General features: G+C 42.2%; 1 protein-coding gene across 2 annotated transcripts in view; it reads right to left on the reverse strand.

Moving 5' to 3' along the window:
- Positions 1-1,080: 1,080 nt before the first annotated feature.
- Positions 1,081-17,172, reverse strand: part of PRKAA2 (protein kinase AMP-activated catalytic subunit alpha 2) — a 28,678-nt gene continuing 12,586 nt past the window's right edge. Inside the window, exons 3-9 of one of the 2 annotated variants that reach the window (XM_054038050.1) lie at positions 15,177-15,270; positions 13,373-13,517; positions 12,574-12,661; positions 9,751-9,975; positions 6,011-6,515; positions 3,242-3,368; positions 1,081-2,625 (exon numbers count right to left, since the gene is read on the reverse strand). In XM_054038050.1, the coding sequence (XP_053894025.1) occupies positions 2,390-2,625; positions 3,242-3,368; positions 6,011-6,515; positions 9,751-9,975; positions 12,574-12,661; positions 13,373-13,517; positions 15,177-15,270 (1,420 nt within the window). In that variant the 3' untranslated portion in view covers positions 1,081-2,389. Of the gene's footprint in view, positions 2,626-3,241; positions 3,369-6,010; positions 6,516-9,750; positions 9,976-11,588; positions 11,833-12,573; positions 12,662-13,372; positions 13,518-15,176; positions 15,271-17,172 lie in introns of those variants that run through there. The other variant, XM_054038051.1, reaches the window with a different exon arrangement.

The raw sequence follows: 17,172 nt of genomic DNA on the forward strand, positions 1-17,172 counted from the left end.
GTTAAGACAAAAGCCCCAACGAATGATGCTTTTCCTTGCTTCTTATAGAAACTTTCAGGATGTATAGTGGAGCTTGATAACAAAATAAATAATTCCTAGCCAAAGAACCTTATAGATTGTTTTTAATAGCTTTACAAGTAGAATGATGATTGTTTTCACTAATGTGGAAGCAGCCACCTTGCCAAAATTCTCCTTTTACTGTTTTTTAAATAAACTGTCAAGACTTTTGGCAATGTTTTCATGCAGCGTCTGTTTCTTGACCCTAGTCTCTGATAGTCAGCTGATGGGAATTAAATACCATAGCAAAATTAGGCAAATGCCAATGGTACCCATTAGATTAAACCTAAAGAATTTAAAAAAACTTGGTAAAAAGTCCATACGTGAGGTGGCGTTTACCCTTGTGTAACAACTCTTTTAACCTTACACGTCCCTCTCTTTATTTTAACAAAAGCTTATCCTGCAGTTAGCCAATAGTAAAGAAATAATAAAACCCTAAGACATCCCCACCTTATCGGTATAGCAGCGAAGGTCACAGTCTATTAAGCGTTAGAAGTACACGAAAGCCCTAAGGCCTGGAACGCCACTTTGAAACTTAACTGCTGACTATCATGAAACAGTACAAGAGGGAGACCCTCTATACTGTAGGACTGATAAGGTACATTTGGCAGCTGACTTGGGGAAGGGATCAAGTATAAAGAAAAGGATTTGCTATGAGAGAGATCATTTGAAATGTAAACCCTATTGCCTAGTGCCTGTGCATTTCACAAAGGAAAATTGCCACTACCACTTAAGTAAGCCAGCTATTTGTCACTTATGGGCTGAAAGAGGATTGGGATGGGCCTGGACAGCTAATGGGGTGAGGAGCAGATTGGAGCGGTTCTCTTCCCCCCTCCCAGTTCCCACTGTCCTTGATAATACCACCCAGACAAAAACAACAAGGAGTCTGGTGGCACCTTAAAGACTAACAGATTTATTTGGGCATAAGTTTTCATGGGTAAAAACCTCACTTCTTCGGCTGCATAGAGTGCAGCCGAAGTGAGGTTTTTACCCACGAAAGCTTATGCCCAAATAAATCTGTTAGTCTTTAAGGTGTCACCAGACTCCTTGTTGTTTTTGTAGATACAGACTAACATGGCTACCCCCTGATACTTGACCACCCAGACAGTGTCAACTCCCCAACAATCCCTCTTCTCGATTCTTTCTTTCTCTGCTCCCACAAAGTACCGTCAGTATCCTGTTCTCGAATGGCTCCCTCCACCCAATCCCTCTGCCTCTCCCCCACTTGCTTCTGCTCAGGAGGGATGACACCCTGAAGGAGAGATCGGTGACTATTTCTCACTGCTCAGAAGCGTTAAACAGGGCATTGCACAAAACTTGGCCTAGGCTTCAGCATAGGCTTCAGCTACTGAGGCGTTAAGAATTTTTCCCCAGGTCAGAAATCAGTGCTGCTTACGAGGCAGCTATTTGAAATATTTTGTAGGAGGCACGGCTTGTAGTAATTTACAGGAGCTCTAATGTGATCGGAAGCAGGTGGAGTGTACATTGTGCAATGTAATTGGTGGCCAGAGGGGGGGAAAGCCACATAGCCTTAACCATTAAAAAAAGGCCACCAGGCCAGGACTATTCCATAGACCCAAAGCAGCTGAAATGGAGGAGGGAAGGGGAAATCTTCTGGGGAAACAGCTCTCTCTAGTTCAAAGCCTTAATGTGTGAAGGTCTCGGAGAGGTGTGAGCTGTGCCTTGTGTGTGACCCTGCACTTCTGCCATCTTGTATATAAAATGGGGTTGCATGTTCCAAGATCACAGAAACCTCCAGGCAGCCAGCTGCTGGTTTTTATTTCTGCTGTTTTCAGAGGCCGGCAGGCATCAGTTTGTAAATATCGCAGTAGTTTTATTACAGCTGGATTTTGTTTAATATATTTACTTGTCTATACCTTTCGTCTGGTTCACCCTAGTGAGCCCCCTTGAATAGCAGAGGGGATGCACTATATATGTCACTAGAGAATACCCATATTGTAGATATTGAGGCTAGCCAAGTTTCCATAAGTAGAGACAGGTAGCACTTAGGGAAGGGTTGTTTACTGATGCAGTTACTGTTTTAAAGCCATGCCCAGTTTTTTCCCATTCATCTTCACTAGTAAAAGCAGTTTGGTTTATACTATGGTGAAACTAGTGTAATAAATGAGACAAGCCTGTTTCTAGTTCCCTCAGTGCTTTGTAATGGGAACTGGATCCACTGAAGGGAGTATTGGGTCTTAGGGGGGTGTTTTTGCACTACAGTGTACACTATGCCCAGGTTACGACAAAACCAACGGAAAAAGAAACAACCTAGGACCAGATTCTCAGTGCAATCACGTGTGACGAGGGACAGGGGACTCAGCACTGAGCATCAGCGAGCTAATGCCATGATCAGACTGGCACACATTTCAAAAAAATCCATGGTGTGGCTACCCAGGCGTGGAGTAACGGAGGCCACGCTCCCAATCAAGGAGCCAGTCAGGGATCCAGTAAGCGACTGGAATTCAGCAGTGGTAGAATCAATACTCAGTCTTGGTCTGTGCAAGCCAGCCGCAGAGCATGAGCGCTGTGGTGTGGAGGAGCCTGACCTCTGCTCCATGACATCATCTTAAATGCACAAACAAACAGCGTTATTTAAAATCTACTCAGCTGCTACCCCGGGGTGAGGCCTGGCCAAGAAAGGAACACTTACATCAACAGTACACGCATGCTAGGAATGACATTCTGGCTCCGCTGAAGTCAGTGACAAAACGCCTGTTAACTTCAGTGGGGCCAGGGTTTCACTCTAGAAGTGTGCCAATTAAAATGTGTGTTACATTAGTAGGGGGAAAAGGTAGTCTTAGATTAAAGCTCGCTGCGTGTACCTGCTTGGGAGATTCTATGAAGTAAAAATACATATGTGCTCTGGTATCTAGCTACTTCAACACACTTTGCTGTGTGTGATCACTTAAGATCAAAACGAGTTTGCAGCAGATGAGGAAAAAGTATGTTGTGCAGTGACAAATGGGTAGGCTCGTTGGAATTGATTTTCCCCTTTCGCAAGTATAAAGAACTATTAAACTGTCACAGTAGCGCTAGTGGAGATGAATGGACCAGAGTTACTCAAGTGGACTAGAAACACTAGCAGATACCATAGGAGAGTCTGAAAATGTAAAGTGACAAAACCCTCAAAATTCCCCATTCTATGCGATTCAATTGTCATGCCACAACACTTCCTGCTTACCATCAATGCTTTTAAAGTCCAAAAGATAGCTGCGATTGTCAACCTGGTAAAGCTGTAAACTCATTTTCACATAATTCCCGGTCACCGGGTTCTTTCGACGCACTCTAAGATGATAGGCGTTCACCACCTAAAACAGGTAACTTTCTTTCAGGAATAAAATTCAAGATGGTAGAAAGAACATTCTCACCTCCCCTCTCCCCGCGTGAAACATTTCAAGAAAAGAACATTGTCTGGAAAAAATGATTGCTTTAACATAAATAAATAAATATCCTAGTTTCTTCTAAAATGTGTGTGTGGTTTTTTTTATATTAAGTGCTTTTCAGTTAGGGTTGTGCACACCTCTCTTGCCACCCTGCTAGCCCACATGTGTAACTCTCAATACAATCTCTTCCTTTTGTACATAGTTTATAAGGGATTTGCATGGATGGCAGGTTTGTTGGGATGCGAAACTTGTTTGTGGAGTTAAGTCTTAGGGGGTGGATGATTATTGCTCAAGCCGAATACTAGAAAAAACTTCATCACCTACAGAACTATTTAGCTAACTTCATTCTGGGTGTAATTCCACTTCCGTTTGTATAGCTGCACCAGGGATAAATTTGGCTCATTAGCTCTCTGTCTTGCTGTGCATGTAACCAAGCTATTAGTTGTTGCAGACCCCAATATCTTTATTTAGACCGTAAGCTCTTTGGGGCAGGGATTCTGTCATATGTTTGGACAGTGCTTTGGGCAATGGGGACTTGGCCTCCAGGTGCTACTGTCATACAAATAAAAAATACCAAAAAAAGAGAAAGGGAGCGGGCTTCCAGAAATGACAGCAAATCAATTCACTGACCAGAGAGAGAATTTTCTTGGGGAAGAAGAGCGACACATTCAGATTTACTTCAGAGAGCAAATATTAGTTGAATGAAATGGTAATAATATATTTCTGCTCCATTGTAACTAAACACCCTTACTCTGCCCTCTGCCCACCAAAACAGGGAGTGGGGTAAAACTTGAATACAGTCACTTGTGTTAGAAAACAGTCCAAGGTCTAGAAGATATGCTTTAGTCAAACACAAGTAATTGGGATCTATACAGGGGTGACTGGGGGAAGTTCTATGGTCTGTCTTATGCAGGAGATCAGACTAGGTCAGTGGTCTCAATCAGGGGTATGTGTATCCCTGGGGGCATGCAGAAGTCTTCTACATCAACTCATCTAGATATTTACCTAGTTTTACAACAGGGGACATAAAAAGCACTAGTGAAGTCGGTACAAACTAAAATTTCATACAATGACTTGTAGATAGAGCAATATAAACTATACACTGAAATGTAAGTAAAATATTTATATTCCAATTGATGTATTTTATAGTTTGATGGTTAAAAATGAGAAAGTCAGCAATTTTCAGTACTGGTGTGCGGTGACACTTTTGGGTATTTTTTATGTCTGATTTTGTAAGCAAGTCGTTTTTAAGTGAGGTGAAACTTGGGGTACACAAGACATATCAGACTGCTGAAAGGGGTACAGTAGTTGAGAGCCACAGACTAAACGATCTAATGGTTCGTTCTGGGATTATAATTATGAAAAGTTCACACTTGGTTAACTCCTTTGTGGAACCACTAAAACTTGTAATTGCCACAGCCTATAAAGTAGTTTTCAAACCTGTCCTGAGCTGCCTCTAATGATGGGACTCAGTTACTGCACGCAGGGGCCTGAGCTGAGCCATTTCCCCACTCGTTTCACCTAGCTACCCACAAATGAATTAAATGCTGGAAACTTTAACACATTATGGGTGATGTTTTAAATGCCGGCATTTCAAAAGTAGCATATGCAGCAATGGTAACGTTCACATGCTCTACACCATTAAGTAAACCATTCTAGAATGAACTAGTGGGGATAAACATAGCTGTGTCATGCCGGCGTTTCAATGGTGATGGGCCTGATTCTGCACTGCCTTTCATCTTGTGTTGCTATTTAGCCTTTTACGACCACTTTTCACCAGGGTAATGAGTCAACTGGTCACAGGTAAGTGACTACATGAGGCTGTGGAGAATCAGGCGCAGGAGTTCTTAACGAGGGCTAAATCAATGGCAAGAATGTATCTGAGCACAAGAAAAATCAACTAGCTAGCTGCTGCAAAAATACCTGTCCTGTCCCATGTGCCGATAGCTCCGAAAACCCAGTAAAAAGAGACTATTACCAAAGCAAAAAAAGAAAAATCAAGCATGAGAAAGTTCAGCCCCAACAGGTGCATTGTTTGGGAAGCATTAAGTGACTGTAAGCATGAGCTAGACATGGATGTACCTTCACCAATAATAAGTACAGTTTCACTAGTAAAAGAACTTTTGTCCACAGGGTAACACAGCCTATATAGCCCTTAAAAGAATAAAGGGAACGGATTGTGTAGTTTCCGGACATGTGATTGTTATGACCCATGCAAGAGCTTTCAAGGTATTCTGTCACTAAAATTAGAAATATGACCAGCTCCTGCTTTCCCTACAGCTAAATAAGAGAATTATTCTTCCAACCTAGGCTGAGAGAGTTAAAATAAGGAAGTGCATATTTTATGTCAGTAATGCATGTGGAGCTTATTTAGCCACAACTAGCATTTTTCATGTTGAGTGTTTGTAAAAGTAAAAATAATATACTAGAGACGATAATACAGTGGTATTAGTTCAAAACAGACAATCCTGTAACAATACTTACTAACTGCACTGATCAATTCAGATCAGGAGAACTTATAAGAAAATAATCCTTGAAACTGGCCACAAAGCACTGATATTTCCTACCTTCCATTCAAAATCCAGCTGTTTCATAGCTCGGTACACTTCAGCCATAATGTCATACGGTTTGCTTTGACTGCGGATTCCTAGATGCCACTTGGCTTTTTTCACAGTCAGAGGTTTTGGCTTGGTAGTATTCAGTGCATCCAAGGGACACCGTGCTTTGGGACTGTCTGCTATTAAAGGAGGCATCCTCTCTGGGTGTGGTTTCACCCCTGGAGGTATGTGCATAGTGCTGTCATCCATAAATGAGCCAGTGGGCGGACTAGAGGCGAGGTAGAACTCACTGGCTTGGTTCATGATTCTCCGATTGTCAATAATAAGGTGGTAAGCTACTGCAAGCTGGTCTTGTGGGTCACCGCTATACAAACTGTTCATCACCTCTGACTCCATGCATTCAAACTTCTCACAAACTTCCCGCACTGCGTCATCATCAATGACATTGGCATCGTAAGAAGGATCCTCTGGAAACAAATAACTGGGCAAGTCTTGTTTAAACCACTCGTGTTCTCTAGGGGAAAAAGAAATGAAACTGTGACTACAGAGAGAGAGCGTAGCCATGAGTCTGTATTTACAGTTGGGCAACCTGGTAGTGATTCATTCTATAAGCTACAGCCCGAGGTGGTGGGGAGGGTGAAGGGGGTCGAACCAATCAGACAGACCCTCAGCTGGTGTAAACTGGCAACGCTTTGTTGTTTCAATGGAGCTACAATAATTTACATCGGTTGACAATCAAGCCCATTATTTTTAGTGATGTCTGTGTCTTCAGTTAGGCAGTGGAACTCATTGCCACAAGACATCAGCTTGGCCAAGAGTTTGGCGGAACTCGAAACAGGCCTGGCCACTACTATAATATTCTATCAAACAAAGTGCTTGTGGAAGGCCTTGATTTGACAGCCCTGCAAACTATTAATTATTTATCAACACACAGGTAGCACCAGTGCATGCTTCCCTCAGACTAAGGTACCACAACAATATTGACTAGAGGGGTGAAGGACAGTGCAGTTGCCACGCTGATTCAGTTTTTGGTCTTTTTGTTGTAACTTCCAACAAAACTGTGAGTTGTGTGAAATAGTCACACCAAACAAAGCAAGGAGCGTGTGTGCAGGGTCTCCTGCATGTGATGGGGTGTCCACCCTACACAAGGCTTGCAAGGGTGAAGGTGGCCAGCTAGGCCAATTACCTCCCCAGCCTGCAACTGGAGATGGAGCCAGGGATTTAAGTAGAACAGGCGCAGCTGGATGGGACCAAGTAAGGCCTATATAAGCTAAGAAGCTGGCAACAAGGGGGTGCTGCAGATATTCCCTGGGAGAAGAGAAGGTGTATTCAGGACTATGGAGGGTAGTCTGTGGGTACTCCCTGGGAGGAGATTGTTGGGAGGCTGGCAGAGGGGGTGGGGGAAAGCAAAGAAGGTGGGAGATGGTTCAGGAGAATAGTTGCAAGGAATAGGAATGCAGACCTTGGCTGCTGACTAGAAGGCCCCTGATTAGAGGATGGGCCTGGGTCCCGCTACCAGCTGCTGACCAAGAGGCACCATCAGGGCAGTGAGCAGGAACACTGCCTGAGCCAACCTGTCAAGAGGGACTTTGCTACCCCTGGATAGGGGAACATGTGGTGACCCGGCTGGAGGGGAGGCTGCGGTTCCTGAAGCAAGAGGGGCCCGCAGGATGGGAGAGAGAACACTGGAGGAGGTTGCAATGCCTGGTCAGCTCTAATCCCCAGAGGGCCCAGGAGGAGGCACCACCAGTGGTGAGTGGAACCCATGACACCACATCAGTGAACGTCAGCGTTGGTTCACAAATTCAAGGCTGATGTTCAGTTTACAGACAGGCCACCCTCCAAAAGGCACCCCCCCCGCCCTTGCTCCCGCCCCATTTTGCCAGTGCTGTCGGCAGACAGGCCCCCTACAGGTCTCCCTTGGGATTTCAGTTTTTCTTGAGGCACGAACTGTGGCCACTGCCTTTTCCAATGCTTGCAAAGTCTTTGAGGGGGAGGGGAGGTGTTCAGCATGCACCCATCTTCCATCTCCATAGGGCAGTGGGACTGGGGAAACACTGGTGGCAATCGCTGGTTATCGCACTAGGCCCTATGGGGCAACTCCATCTTAGAGACAGTTGGCAATCAGTGTTTCTCTGCTCCTGGATGGGGGTGGAGTGGCCACTAAAATCTGCCTCTCGTGCATGGACTGTGGTAGGTATTGGTCACACCCTGGAGAGCATATTTTGGGTCTGGAAAAGGCGCTGCCACAAAATTGCCCCTCTAAACCTCTGGGAGCAATTGGATGGTCGTATGCAGCCCAAAGGCAGCAAACACAATGTGTAGGATGGTGTCCCAGAGGAGGAGCCCTTGGGGGGGTGGGGTTGCTCAGGCAAACCAACATCTACAGGACTAAGTGTGCTGCCAACCCCTAATAATAGCACCTGCAAGTGAACTAAACCCTATATCATTCATCCGGCACTGCAACTGTGACTATATTTGTATGTTAGGAGCTGGCTTGAGACCCAAACACCCATCAGATGGTAATGACTCTTGGTCACTGCTGTGCTGATGTAGTTACAAGTGGCCAACCATCCTCCACATCCCATTACCAGCTATTGTCGCCTCATAGGCATTCCTCCCCAAGATGCAATTAGATCCACTAAACGAAGAGACTTGAAAATAAAGGCACCATTTTCACTTTAGGATGGCGGTGGCACTATAAAATCATCCTTTCCAAATGAATTAAATACCCAAGGACTTTTGGATGGCTGTGACATTTAAATACCTATTTTAAAACATCACTTAGATTTAATGATTATTCTGTATTTCACAAAAGATAGAGCATGCTCCTAGTTTACAACACCGTACTAAAATCATTCACTTTCTAAGAATCTATGAGAATCTTTAAGTCCTGCTGTCAGACATGCATTTTTAATTATATTTAAAGGCCCAAACATCTACTAAAGAATCTCAGTGCTCACATTAGCCTGAATTTATATGGTAATGTGAGCAGACAGAGGTACAGCACCATCTTATTAATTTGCTAGATGAGAAAATTATACTACATTTAAAGGTGAGCCATTTGCCCTCATTAAGAAACATTTTTCATGTGTTTCATTTTGAGAGTTAGGGGTGTGGATCCTGCATTCTTGGTCTATGCAGCTTTTCATGTTTGCTGTGACTCTGCATATTAAATACACTGTATGCTGAACCTGCATTCAGAAGGAAGGAGAAGTTTTTAAATTAAACGACAAAAGGTGGCAGATGAATGCTAATTTCTTAGCATTACTGCATCATATGGCTACTTTTGCCACGCACCGTTAAGGATTTTTGAGACCATTGTATAATGCAATATAAAAGGTCCTGGTTACTTGCTGAAATGCACCTACTAACCTTCATAAATTATGGGTATGTTGACACTTAAAAAGCTGCTTCTGCGCCACTGTCGCGCTTCAGTGTAGACACTCACTCCAGCGATGGGAGGGGTTCTCCTGTCACTGTAGTTAATGTACCTACCTGAGATGCAGTAGGTAGCTCAACAGAAGAATTCTTTCATCAACTTAGCACTGTCTACACCAGGGTTTAGGTTGGCATAGCTACATTTCTCAGGGGTATGGATTTTTCATGCCACGAGAGATGTAGCTTTGCCGTTGTAAGTTTTCAGTGTCAACTAGCCCTGAGTTCCACAACACAGCTTGCCCACCACACACAAGAACGTCTATCTGAGGAGAGAGGCTTCTGCTGTGACTTCTGGCATGGGACATTACCTTATGTCCTTGATGGTTGCTCGCTTGAGTGGGTCAACCTGCAGCATGTGCATGAGGAGAGTGGCAACTGAACGGTTGAGATATTCGGGAATGTAGAAAACACCTCCACGGATCTTCTTAAAGAGCGTGGGAACATGTTCATCGTCGAATGGCAGTGTCCCGCAGAGAAGAGCATAGAGAATAACACCACAACTCCAGATATCCACCTCAGGGCCAGCATACAACCTAAGCAAAGTCAAGCCAACAGAGAAGATTTCCTTCCCAGGTTTTATCTGTTTGCCAATCGGCATTATATGCTTTGTAGTAGAGGTTATAATATAGCAGAGGAGCTTTAAAAGTGGACCCTGCAGGCTAAAAGCTTCAGTTTGTACTCCTACCCCAGTGTCCTAAAACTCAGCCTCACTGTAGCTTCTCTGGTTCTCTCAGACTGACACATGGAGGTGCAACCCACAGAGGCTAATGAATCTAAGAGGCTAGGAACCAAGTTTGCTCTTCCTCTCCAACTGCTCTGTGAAAAGCTTGTTTTCTTGTTCCAATGGCTGATGGACTCAGCCAACTATTTCTATACATCCACCAACGCAGAGATAACTACAAGCAAATATTATACCTGTGTACATTTACTTTTTTATGTAAGAAATCTGTATTCAAATCCGATCAAGTACTTAGGCTTCTAGGAAACTGCTAATGTGGGCTTGGTCATCACAAAGCTTGGGTGCCCTTGATACACTCCTTTGATTACTAAGGGTTGGATTTTTTTCAGTAATATTGTAGCATGCTCCTCCTTGGCCAAAATTTCAAAAGTTGGATGCCTAAAGTTGGGTTCCTACAGCCATACTCAGGCACCTAAATAGCTTGCTCTATTTTCAAAAGTGCCTGTCACCCAGTAGCTCCTACTGAGGCCAATGAAAGCAGGTGAGTACTCAGCATTTTTGGAAAAAACTGGCCAATTATTTAGATGCATAAGTATACCTCTCTTTAGGGTCTTGTTTTTGACAATTCTGGGGGCCCAGTGTTTCTGCTAGTTCCCAGATTGATAGGATGAAAACTGATTTGTTTTCTAGGCCCAAGCAAGATATATCTGCTCTGTTTTACAACCTGTCCTTTCATGCTGTGTTAGCCATCAGGCCATGGCAGAAGGTGAATTTTGAATCCGCTCACATACTCTGGTCTCCTACATAAATCCATGTGCAATGTCATACAACAGAACTAACAGACTGACCAATCTCCACGCTACGTGAAAAATATTGTAATGATAACTCTGACAGCTGCTGTCCCTTTAAGAGCAGTGCAGGGTGGGAAACCCTTCCAGGATATAAAATGAGAAGCTGAGCAGCAGTGAGGGAGTCTGAGGGGAGGCCTGATAAATGAAAGGCAATATAGTCAGGGGATTAGTAGATGAACCTGGTTTCGACGTATATGGTGTTTTTGTTTCTTTTATTCATTACTAATAAACTGAATCAGTTGAGTCCTTGCAATCTTTCGGGATCTAGAGGGCAGTAACTTGTACCTTTTCTCTTGCTGTCCTCTGATACAGCACTATTGTCTATACTGCTTGAATGAAAGCATAGTTAGAGCTCTACTAAAGGAAGTGGGGACAACCTTGATTTGCAGCTTCTTTCTGGAGCTGCAGCAGTTGTGGACTTTCTGGCTTTGCTCCCTGTCTGGCCAGCATGACTCATGGATCCCTGTAAGTGGAGTTGTTGCCTCAACTCAGTCCTCTGGTGGTCTAATTCAGAAGGAACTCTGCCATCACTTCCACCGGCATAAGTGAGAGGGAATTTAATCAGAAACAATCCACATTAATCAAAATGCTGTGTTTATTTGGCCTGTTAGATGAGATACAGCAGTAAAAATGATATGGGGAAAGTGTACTAGGATCTTGCCACCTGTTTTCTGTTAAAATGAATGCAAACCAGACATAGTATAAAAAAATAACTGGTGCGTAACTGGAAAACAGGTGGTTATGAAGAATATGTACAGGATTCTAAATTTGGAAATCCTTCATTCTAATCCTGGTTCTGTCACTGGCCTGCTGTATGGACTTGGACAAATCAGTTTTTCTCCGAGACTCCATTTTCACAACTGTGAAATGGGAAAGGAAAGGTAATACTTCCATCTGGGTGTGATGAAGATTAATTCAGGTTTGGGCAGTGCTTTCAATAGGTAAGGTGCTGTATAAATGCCAAATGCCACCAGTACTGTAGTGCATGACTGCTTCACAGTTTTGTTTATCATTAATTTAACAGGAAGTCATGAACATTCCGTCCCATGACAGCAGCAACCATTTTTTTGAAAAAAGAAATTGATTAAAAGAAGCTAGAAGATAAGATCTTTTAGATGGAACTACTGTTAAGGTATGGAAAAGGGGTAGAGACCATTGTTAAGATTTGGGAAGTGGGTGGGTAAAATTGGTTGGTCTATCACTGAATAGTTCTCTGTACCAACACAACAAAATTACAGATAGACAGATACAAAATTTTGCATAGGGGGTGAATAAGAATTTTGGGGAGGGAAACTCCTTGCATATGAAAAGGATTCAGATTAAAAATATATTTACCTAATTCTTTATTTAGGTATATAAACAAAAATGTCTTTTAATAACTCTAATTTTTTTAGAAAGATCGTTTTCTATTTTTAATCATAGAAAACTAAACAAGGTTTTGTCACTAGATTCACTCCCACTTTTAAAAATGGAGGGGGTGGGGGAGCTCCAGCTATCTTTAACAGTAGTACAGAATAAGTTTCAAATACAAGAACAAATGCAAGAATCACACCTGAACATACACTTGCATTAAAGTGGGTTTTCTCAATGCTAAGTTATACCTTCCGGAGATGACTTCAGGTGCTGCATAGTTTGGGGAACCACAGCTGGTTCGCAGAAATTCACCATCTGACATCATGTTCGACAACCCTAAAAGTAAGATTCTTGCATATTGACACATGCTTTGAATGTATGGTTAGCGAGAATTCTATGCTTCTAAAAGGATGACAGGAGAAGTAGCAAGGGAAGGAGTGGGGGAAATTATGAAATAATAAAATTAAACAATTGGGCGGTTACAGAATGGTGGGGCATCATGTATTACAAATGGGCAGGGATGGTGTCCCTAGCCTCTGTTTGCCAGAGGCTGGGAATGGGCAACAGGGATGGATCACTTGATGATTACGTATTCTGTTCATTCCCTCTGAAGCACCTGGCATTGGCCTCTGTCGGAAGACAGGATACTGGACTAGATGGACCTTTGGTCTGACCCAGTATGACCGTTCTTATGGTCATATGGGGCCGAATTCCATCCTGGTGTTACTGCATTGGAGTCTACCATGAATGTTAGCTAATTTTTTTTTAATTATTACGCTGAAAACCATGATGAATATGCAAATTACCTTGTTTCTCCACTGTTCTAAAACCCATGTATGTTTATACTACAAACACAAGAGATCTCACTAGCCATGCCTGTCTTCATTGAAGGGTGAGTGTTTACAATTATGAACCCTTCAATTAAAATTATGAAATTGTTAATGGCCATGCAAACTGACTCAGTTCTGTAAGGCATGTTATGTTGACACACTCCAGCAAGTGGCTTGTAGCTGGCTACATTTCTGGAATGCTGTTGGGGTCACATACCAAAATCAGCTATCTTGGCATTCATGTGTGCATCCAGCAGCACATTCTCTGGTTTCAGGTCTCTGTGGACAACCATATGCCTGTGACAGTAATCCACTGCAGAGAGAATCTGCTGGAAAAGGCGTCTAGCCTCTGCATCTTCCACCTACAAAACACCGGGAAACGGTTAAAGCTTTCTCTGAAACGACACTTGGCAAAACAGCTTTGGCTCCGTCATGAGCTGAAAAGCTCTATGATGCACAGATAAAATTACAGTAAACAGATTGTAAGCAGAGACAAATGTATAAAGCAGATTTTTCCCCTTGCATTTTATACTGCGTTACTGTTTTGAAATAAAGCTAATAACTAGGAGTCATGTGACGAAATTAGGAAAAGCTCAATTTAGACTGGCTGTCACAAAGACCTGTGCTTAATTTGTGTCAGGGCTGAGCTCCGGCACATCTTGGCAGTTTATAGCCCCTGCACCTCTGGGCTTGCTGTGTCAGTTATGAATGTAAAAAAAAATTGCTCTGAGCCGCTGCACCTCTTTCATTACAAATTAAGCACTGACAAAGACCTTCCTAATAGTGAAATCTATTAGACTGTGGCCTAGTCTCTCAAGGAACCAATAGCAGTCCTATCACAGGAGATTTTAATCTAGACTTGAGAAAGCATTGCACAATGTTCTACAGGGAACAATTCAGTCATGAGGAATGAAGTAGGTGGTTTTGTAGAGGTTAAAAATGGAGCAGCTCTATGATTCTATAATTAGGAAGAATGCAATGGGGAATTAGGTCTAAGAAAGTGTGTTTCTGGCCATTTATACTGACAATTTTGTAATATTCTTTCATGAAAAATGTAGTTTCTAAATGTCAAAGTCCAGAAAGGCCTAACTTTAATACTTAGAAAGATCAAGTATTTTCTTGATAAACTGGAAAAAAAATCCTACTGTAAATCAGAATTGTATTCATAAATTTAAAGGACCAATGGAAATGACTCCTTCTACCAGCGTACTTATACAAAAGAGTTTAGTATAAAATGCATTTATTTTGTGACACTACAGGGAGAGAAGAACATTAGCATTGTAGCCTGAGCTTTTCCGGTATCCTAACTGAGATCGTTATTAGTCCATCTTATATGTTCTTATGTTCCTGGCTGGTGGCTGTATGAAACCTACCAAGACATCCGTAAGGGAGTTACTAGTGATTTTCCTTGTATTTAACAGTAGGTTTATTATTTGATTGGCTTATTTCTCTGGCTTGTTTTTGTTTTTTGCTTTTTTGTTTATATGCTGTAACACAACATGGAGTAGTTGCAAAGTGATATATACAACTATATTCTAGGCCAAATGCAAGATATTCAGGATAGGACTATTTTTGTTCCATTTAGCTAGAACAGGGATTGGCAACCTTTGGCATGCGGCCCGCCAGGGTAAGCACCCTGGTGGGCAGGGCTGGTTTGTTTACCTGCCGTGTCCGCAGGTTCGGCTGATTGCGGCTCCCACTGGCTGCGGTTCGGCGCTCCAGGCCAACGGGGGTTGTGGGAAGCAGTGGCCAGCACATCCCTCGGCCTGCACTGCCTCCTGCAGCCCCCATTGGCCTGTAGTGCCGAACCGCGGCCAGTGGGAGCCGCGATCGGCCAAACCTGTGGACGCGGCAGGTAAACAAACCAGCCCTGCCCACCAGGGTGCTTACCTTGGTGGGCTGCATGCCAAAGGTTGCCGACCCCTGCGCTAGAAAGTATCCCATTTTGCAAAACCATTTTATGCCTCAGCACCATCGTTTTCCCACACAAATCTTTATCTTGACAAGATACTGTCACTTACACGTCCATGCTTACAGATGTAATCAAACAATTCGCCACCAGATACATATTCCATTACCATGAAAAAATCAGTTGGAGTGCTGATGACCTGATATCTTCAAAAACAAAAGAGAGAATTTAAAAAGACTTGATCAGTAACAACAAGGCAAGGTTTTTAAACAGTTTACTATTATAACTTTTTCTGTAAAATAAACATTTGTTTTGATCTTGTGTATAAAATTGCTTTCCATATATGAAAAGCAATCACTTATATTTTAAGATGCAAACAAACATAATATCTTTCAGTGGTCTGTTGAAAGGATCTGTTTCACAAATTCACTTCTTTGTTTCTTAAGCTTTTACATAATCCTCTGAAATCTTTGCTACAGTAGTTTACCATACTTAGCCAAAATGGAAATTTTAAAATCAGGTTAGTCCTAAGATTTACAGCAATGTCTTAAGAGATGCAGGCTGCCTTCAAAAGCAAAAAAGGAATATTAACTCCTTCCCCCTCACCCTTTGTACTGAGGATACAGGAGAAAAGAACTCTAGGTACTATAGGCAGGTAAAGTTTGAATCTTTCCTATTTCACTCCAGTTTCTCAGCTAGTGTAAATTGGCATAACTTTATTGACCTCAATGAAACTACATAAATTTATAGCAACACCAGTTGAGATTCACATCCATTTTCTTGTACTCCGATTTTGTGTTTGCACTGCTTATAGTTGAATTTGTGTTCTGTATCATTACATTAGAAGTGAACAAATAACTTCCTGTCTTCTTAAAACTGCATGTAAATATATCGTGTTCAGTAAAACCCTCAAAAGATCAATAAGGGTTAATACACTTTAGCGTGGTTTGAGATCCAGTAAACCAAAGTCTCTGATAATTCGTTAATGTATACAAGAAAAAAGATAAAGTAAATGTAATACATTCTCACTTGCTAATTTTCTTTAACATACCATTTCATGATTCAATTATTTATCCCAGACCCTATTGATGTTCTTAACTTAATTTTTAGGCCATCATTTGTTGTCTTTGACATATATGAGAACTGGTTGAGACTCAGGGTGCCAGATGCCTCTTTGAGAAGCACTTTTTGCTACCTGGTTTATGAAATGGTACCAATCTGTTCTCAAATATGCTAATGATACTGTGGAGTAACTCCATTAAAGTCAATAGTTCCCTCAGAATTACGGTGGATTAACTGGAAGCAGAATTTGACCCCTTCCCTCTCAGAGGAAGGCTCACTAGATACATGCCAATGCTCTAAACATCAGATTATCCTTCTAATTACCATTCAAACACTTTATTTTATAGAAATGCCAAATGTATTTAATGGCTGGCTACTTGTGCAGTTAAGCCTTGAGGTTTCTGGATTTTTAATCTGAGACAACTAAACTATTGCAGTGCAGTTACCTATTTGCAATTTAAATTCGGATACCTCAGAGTGTCAGTTTTGAAAATTCTTACCAGAATTTTATCATCATAAATAGAAAATGGTAACTTTAGTCTTCTGATATCCAGACCATTAATGGAGAACTCCTATTGGTTTGGGGCTAGGATTTCACCTCAAGAGCCTGATCATGTAGTCATTACTCAGACAAAAGTCTCATTGCCTTCAAAGACTGCCGGATCAGGCCAAAAGAAAAGAGAACAATAACTCCCATTGACACCTATGGTAGTTACTTGTAGCCCTCAGTTCTCAGTCACCATTGCCTTTCGATTGAAAACAACAGGGCTTGCACAGGTGTAAGTATGCAGAACTTGATTCAGTAAAGTTTACTATGCATGGGATTGCCAAGATAATAACCCAAACTTCCCAGTGAGACTGGTCTGTATAGTTTTCTAAGGCTCTGATTCTGCTCTCATTGACTTCAATGTAGCAAGACTGGGCCCTAACCCAGCAAAAACCCGTACACCTGTTTAGCTTTGTATATTACTGGGAGTCATGCCACTGAAGTCAAGTACAGTGAAGCATGTGTGTAAGACTTGTAGGATTAAAGCCTTAATTTATAA

Source organism: Malaclemys terrapin, chromosome 8 (assembly GCF_027887155.1).
Source record: "Malaclemys terrapin pileata isolate rMalTer1 chromosome 8, rMalTer1.hap1, whole genome shotgun sequence".
NCBI classification, from domain to species: domain Eukaryota; kingdom Metazoa; phylum Chordata; order Testudines; family Emydidae; genus Malaclemys; species Malaclemys terrapin.